The 7002-nt window shown below is 35.7% G+C and overlaps 1 protein-coding gene across 1 annotated transcript in view; it reads right to left on the bottom strand.

Annotated features, from left to right (window-relative positions):
* LOC107597139 (rhomboid-related protein 2-like) overlaps positions 1 to 4524 on the bottom strand; it is a 7225-nt gene extending 2701 nt beyond the window's left edge. The window contains exons 1-3 of the mRNA XM_016288082.1: positions 4306 to 4524; positions 766 to 914; positions 501 to 613 (exon numbers count right to left, since the gene is read on the bottom strand). Coding sequence (XP_016143568.1) covers positions 501 to 613; positions 766 to 914; positions 4306 to 4524 — 481 coding nt within the window. The remainder of the gene's footprint in view (positions 1 to 500; positions 614 to 765; positions 915 to 4305) is intronic.
* Between the last annotated feature and the right edge of the window lie 2478 nt (positions 4525 to 7002).

Below are 7002 nucleotides of genomic sequence, written 5' to 3' on the forward strand. Positions count from 1 at the left end.
CGCGTTATCGCGTTATTTTTTCATAACTAATTAATTAAGTTAACACGTTAAACTGACAGCCCTAATATATATATATATATATATATATATATATATTATTTATTTTATTTTTATTTTTTTATGACAATGAAGTATAAATTTGTATCAACGGCAACACAAATGAGGCCAATCACAGTATGTATTTTATATTAAATACTATTTTGTAAAAAACAGTATGTGAAACAATATGCAGTGTCCATAGCAGTTTTAGAATAAAAATTAATACCTTACTGTTATCACATAACTTACACTAACTGTTTGAAGTCCAATCAAATACTAATAATAAAGTCACAAAACACAAGTTAAATTATGACTGATATTCAATTGCTTTGTGTTATTTCATTAATGTCAAAATGGAAGGTCAAACAGAGTGCACTGCAGTGTGATATACCATATCCTATGCAGTGAACTCTGGTTGTAGACTGTATCCCAATCAAATTTACCAAAATGCACAAACCCACCTGCGAGGACCCCAGCCATATAGACCATGCCAACTTCAAAGCCCTTATGCACCAGCTCCAGAGCAATGCCCAGAAAAAGCTGCATTATCAGGTTTCCCAATATATGCTCCACACTAAACCAAGACAGATATATTAAAAAGTTACCAACAGGGTACTAACTTGGATGTCAGATACAGTTTTGTTTATTGAGCACTTTCATGTACAACCATAATTGTCTCAAAATAAGTCATTTTAAAAATACAGTTGAATAAATGAAGCCCCTTACCCGGCATGTACAAACATGTAGGAGAGAAACCGCCACGCCTCTTCACGATTTTCAGGCTTATAGGTAAGAGGACTATCCCAGATCCCTGTTCCCAGGGTTATCCACTGCTTTTGAGGCTTCCATACCGCATAGTAGATAAACACTCCCAACTGTCAAAGATTGAAAATTTGTCACTTCATTATTTCATTTGCCAAAAAAAACTGTCTGTGTCAATGTCTCAAAAGTCATTCATTTCTACTGTAGCAGGAAAATTTCAGGTAACAATGGGAAAGATGTTGGCTTAGCAGAATTTAACTCATATTTAGGTACATCATGTTAGTACAAAATAAATCAAATTAACGATGTTTAAATTATTAAAAGATATGATTTCTTAATCACTTAATGAAAAAAAATGACTTTTTCTAATGGAAGGTCTCATAAGTTTCTTCATTTTCAAGACACTGATTGTCAGTGACTAGAGGTCTATTTTGAGGAATGTCCATGGAAACAAGGATGAATCTGGCTTTTTAACCTCTGTGGCTAAGACTTGCCAAACAGAAATGGAAAAGTGGAAAGCTACGCTCAAAAGAATCTCAGTTCTTTCAGAGTGAGGCAGGGTCAGATCTAGAAAATAATTTTTAGGGTGGCAAAGGGGTGGCATTGGGTCTATGAGGGGTGGCAACACCAAAGCCAGCCCCCCATGCATACACTCTAAAAAATGCTGGGTTGTTTCAACCCAACTTTGGGTCAAATATGGACTAACCCAACCATTGGGTTAAATTTTTACATTACATTTTTAACCCAAAAGTTGGGTTAGTCTATATTTGACCCAAAGATGGGTTGAAAGAACCCAGCATTTTTTAGAGTGTAGTTTTTGGGGATTTATGGTCTGACCTACACAGTTGTGTTCACAAATATTGTATTACCATTAAGTAATCATCTATACTGTTTAAAATGAAAAATAAATAACAACATTTCAATATCCATCACGGCACCAAGTCAATACACAACATAAAAAACTTCAACAGGTTATACATTTTTCTGAGCTTGTATCACTAAAGAAGACATGCGGTTCTATTAAAATTACATAGGCTACTTAGATGGCATAAATCCCGTTTTAGGGCAAGTTTAAGAGCAACAAAAACTTGAATTTCCTAACATTAGAAAGAAATACAATATCAAAGCACTGAAACTGGATCAGTTTTGAAAACAATGTTTGATTTTCTGTCATTAACAGAGGTGGAAATGTCTGAAATCATCCAGAACAAACTCCATCAAGCATATATTCTAGCATCACCCCAGCAACTGCATAGCAAGAGCCTAGCAACCACCCAAAATATCCTAGCAACCAACTAGCAACAATTTAGCAAACATCTAGAACATTTAACTGACCAAACCATTTACGTTTTTAAACAAGACTTTAAGAAAAGCCAGCATAAATTTGTCTTTCAAACTTTTCAATCTAGCTATTACAGTTTTTCTTACAGGGTTTTTTCAACAGCTTACACACATTTACAAAACTTTGCCTCTTTTTTTCCAAACTTTACACACAAATCCAAGAATTGCACACACAAAACGCAAAATGCCTCACATCTCTTGCAAAATGAAGCACTGCATTCAAAATATCACAAACACATCTCAAAAGCAAACATTTGCAAACACCTTTGCCATAATATTAATTCCTGTTAGATTTTTGTGTGTTGCATAGTGTGCAAAAAGTGTTTTATGAAATTTAAAACTGAGTCAGTGGCCGAGAATTAGTGTATGGTTTTGCAGATTTGGTGTGTGGTTCTGCTGTTTGAGTGTCAGGTTTCAGAAATTGTGTGTCAAGTAAAGATTTTGTGTGTAAGCAGCTGAAAAAGACTGTAAATGCTTACACACAATTCAAATAAAGATGACATTCCTGCCCAGTGAACACTGAGATCAATAACACTGTAACAAAAAACTCTTAATAGGATTCAGGAATTATTTTTGCAGCTCAATGTCTATTACAGTATACATAAATTAAATTACAGATACAGATTTATAATTCAGCAATGAACTTTTGGGAGAAAATAGTTTTCATTTTACTACAGTAAAGTAATCTTGCAGTAAATGAAAAGCACTAGAAAAGTTCAAATAGCAAAGAATTGTATGAACTTGGTATGCACCATAATACAGTACAGTAAAAAATAAATAAAAAAGTAAATTTAGCATCATCTGCACATTCTGCCAAATTTCAGTACAGTATACAGTACTATAGCACTTTCTTGCTCTCCTGACACAAGACTAGCTATAACTCTAGGCAGTCATTTCTCAGTTCTGCAAAAATGCAGTACACATAAAAAATGGTTACAAACAAAAATTGACAGTCACACGTTTGAAGGTGTACAGCGTGCTACAGTTTACTGTACATATAGAATAGTGAAATTTCCATTATCTAATGTACTGGCACTGAACTATAATTATACTGTGTAGTAGGCCTATAAAACCCCTGTAGATCATGCTTGACTCAGCTCTCTCTACTCTCCGTTGTTAGGATGCAGAGATTCTGATTGATGTGTCATCAGTTTTGCTACCTAATGTTTAACTTACTCGTTGTTAAACTTTTTGAGAAATGTGTCTTTGGTTTGAAAACTGAATTAATTGTTTGGGGAAAAAGTGCCAAGTAAAATCAGTTATATGTTAACAATCGAGAAAACTGCAATACGACTAGATTCTTACCTACCTCTGCTATTTGTTTCCGTGATCGGCATCTTCTTATTGATTTCGTTATTGTTACGGCTTATATTCATGGTGAAAGTGGAGCGAGCGGATTAGATTTTTCAGAGGACTTCTGAGTTAGCTGAGAAGCAGTAATTATCTGAATCACGAACAAATGTATAAACAATTCGTTAGTAGTGAACTGGGCCGCGCTTTGTGGTTTTGACTCCGGTTCATGAGTCATTTGTTAATGAAGCCGACTAGCCTACTACACTGTTTGCACAGTTTATTGAAAGACGTGTTTTTTGCCATTATTTGCCACTAATTTGCGTACTCTGTTATCGCCGCGGCTGAAAAGTGGCACATGAAACACTGCTTACATTTAAATTTTTCTGTGATAATGGATAATTGTGGGGTGGCACAGCTTTTTCTTAGGGTGGTAGTTGCCACCCCGGTAGATCCGCCCCTGGAGTGAGGCATCCCAACGAAAACATTCACAAATTATGGAAATGTACTGGTTGCTGCAAACAGCTCAATGAATAAACATTTAGGCTACATTATTACATATTGTATTTTAGCCTAACATTTACATATATGACCTTTCTGAACAAAAACAGCTTACACCAGTATATAATTGTTTCCAGACTTACAGGCTATCTGGTTTAAAAGCCTGATCTTTTGGCTGGCTTTAAAGGGGTTTTCAGCTAAGAGATCAAATGAACCAGCAGAAGACATGACTGGAGACCGTCTTTAAAAGACCTAAGATCACACAAACTTTAAATAGAGTCTTAAAAAACAGTAACTGTGGTGACAGTTACATTTATCAGCTACCCAAAAAGATCAAATTCCACTGGTGCAAAGGTTGATGTTTTGCAGTACCTCCGCTAAACTGACGAGGATGATGAAGATTGGTGGCGGACAGCAGTTTGCGCGCTCCAAATACGTCTCCCGTAACTCCTCGGGAAGCATCCATCTAGAAAAATTCTTCTGAAACTTCTCTACCCTCCGACCTCTTCTCTTGGGACTTCCTCGATTATCACCTTCTTCGTCCATCCGCACGGGAAAAGTGTCCTGTTCTTCGATGTCATTATCGCCCATTTCTTAAAAATGCTAATCAAAAAGTTCGTTCTGCATTCATGGACAAGAATCAACGGAGAAATGTCAGGGTTTTTTTCATTGACATAAAAGTTATTAATATTCTTGGCAATTAGCCAAATAAAATCAAACTCATAAGAAAACTAAAATATAGTCCAAATCATTTATATGTCAGCTTCACATGAACAGTGTTGGGCAAGTTACTTCCAAAATGTAATACATTATATATTACTAGTTACTGTCTTTTGAAAGTAATTAGTTACATTACAATATTACTGTCTCTGCATTGTAATGCGTTACATACTTTTAAGTTACTTTCACCAAAATATCCACAGAAGTATTATAAAATGCCAAAATGTAGTTTTTGCTGCTCATTCAACACCCAGTGGAGGGTGTGGTAGGTCTATATAGCATAAAATTATAAAATCATATTTAGATGCCGGTATGTAGGTCTACATTTATGTTACGTTGTAGTTTAGGTAAAACACGGATAAGCAGAAACCGCATTATTACATTCATAAATAACACCGGTAAATAAAGCTAAATGTTATAATGTACAAACAATAAACACAATACCTAGCCTATTTTGAACGGTTTCAGAAGAAAACAAGAATGAAAAATATAAGTTGCTAAACAAGCCAAAACGAATTAGGCTAATCAGTGGCGGCGCTAGGGCAGGGCTTGACGGGGCCCATCAGAAACTTGCTTAGCCCGGGCACAGCCCCCCCCCCATTAACATTGAAAAATAAACATTAAAAAAAATTGCCTAATATGTGGCCTATAAACGATTGATATTATGGGGGAGGGGTCAAGCAACACAAGCAAGCAACGCGCAAACTGTGTTATGCCGGTGAACGTCAGTCAATTCACTACAATTTCTCTATAGAGAAAGTGAAAGTAAAAAAACTGACGGAGCTTTCTAACGCTGCATTAACGGCGCATATTCTCTGAGACAACAAGAGACAAAATTACTTCAATATAGGCTGATGATGGTAGGTTATATAACTGTTTTAAATTATTCCCTTAATATTTATCTTGTGGCCCGTATAATGAAAAACATGAGAAGAAACGTATTTCGGGTTAAACAGGTTGTTTTTGAAAATCTGTGCATGAAATAAAGTTGCTCTTAATTTTCATTGATGACTGCAGTGTTAATAATTTTAATTATAGGCCTTTAATTCAATTGTATAAATTAAAAGACCTGTTAAAAAAAACGTTTAAAAAAACATTTTCAATGAGGAGTAGCCTAAGCTAATAGCCTAAATTTTAATTATCCTCACAGCGCGCCATACGTTAATGCGCTATGAAATTATTGCTATAATATATATAATTTCATGTCATTTAATAATAAAAGTAACCTAATAATAATAATAGGTCTAATAATAAGAAGAAAGTAACAGGCCTGCATTACTTGGAAATGCTAAATCCTCTTAATATTGCCAATTTTTGATGCTTTGTTTTGACAATATCTCTAGCTATGGTCTACACATGATACGACGCATCTCAGCACGGGGAGGTTATCTCTCTTTTCTATGTGCGTTCATAAATTGTATTAATTTGTAAGTGTCATAGGCCTATTTGACAGTTGGCATTAAAGTTATATTACTAATAACAGTGGCATATGAGAAGTTTATACCACAGGGAAAAAAATCTAAAATATGCCTTTTTCGAAGCTGCTGTATATAAAAAACACAAAAAACACATATTTGCGATGTATTTGAATGCTAAACTATTATTTATTATGTAAACCAAGCTTATAACGCGCTTAAAAACATCCTGGTCACATGAGCACGTGTCTTTGACCCGAGCTCAGGCTGAACGGCACCGATTGTAGCTACTACGCAGTACGCACTATTTAAGTTAACCTATGTTTGGTTGACTGAATTTTATTCTGATAATGAACAGGCTGCAACGTTTGCAATGCCGTGTGTGCGTGAGGCGCCGGCGCGATCGAACAGCGGAACAACAACAAAAATACTCCGTCATTTTTGGTCATACAGATCATTCGAAACTGCAATGTGTTTACTTTATTTCTGTCATCTCGGTTTCCTTTCCGTGGACTTTCGTAGAGCGCCGCGCCAACCAAACTCAGCAGCATATCTCTCAGTCTTTTCCTTTCGTTTTGTTAATCTGTTAATTAGGCTATTTAAGTCAAATATTTCGCATATTCATTCATTTTACATATAGAATATGATTGAATAAAAACAGATTTTGTTATTTTTAGTTCAACTTAATTTTTGTTGCTTGTCTGCGCTCGTCCGCCGCTTTTTTCTCTTCTCTGACCCCGCAGCTCTCTCCGATAGCTTACTGTTAGTGGCACCAGCCCAGGTGTTTCCAGGTTTTACTCGTGCTATTTCTCCATGTTGAGAGTTTGGTGTCGCACATATTGCTAAGCATTCTTATCCTTTTCTCCGATAAACTGAAAATAACAGGAGTGTGTCCATCTCACAAATGTAGAATCCGTCTCTGCAGTCATCTCAA

This window comes from Sinocyclocheilus grahami, unplaced genomic scaffold (assembly GCF_001515645.1).
Source record: "Sinocyclocheilus grahami isolate Dianchi unplaced genomic scaffold, SAMN03320097.WGS_v1.1 scaffold228.1, whole genome shotgun sequence".
NCBI classification, from domain to species: domain Eukaryota; kingdom Metazoa; phylum Chordata; class Actinopteri; order Cypriniformes; family Cyprinidae; genus Sinocyclocheilus; species Sinocyclocheilus grahami.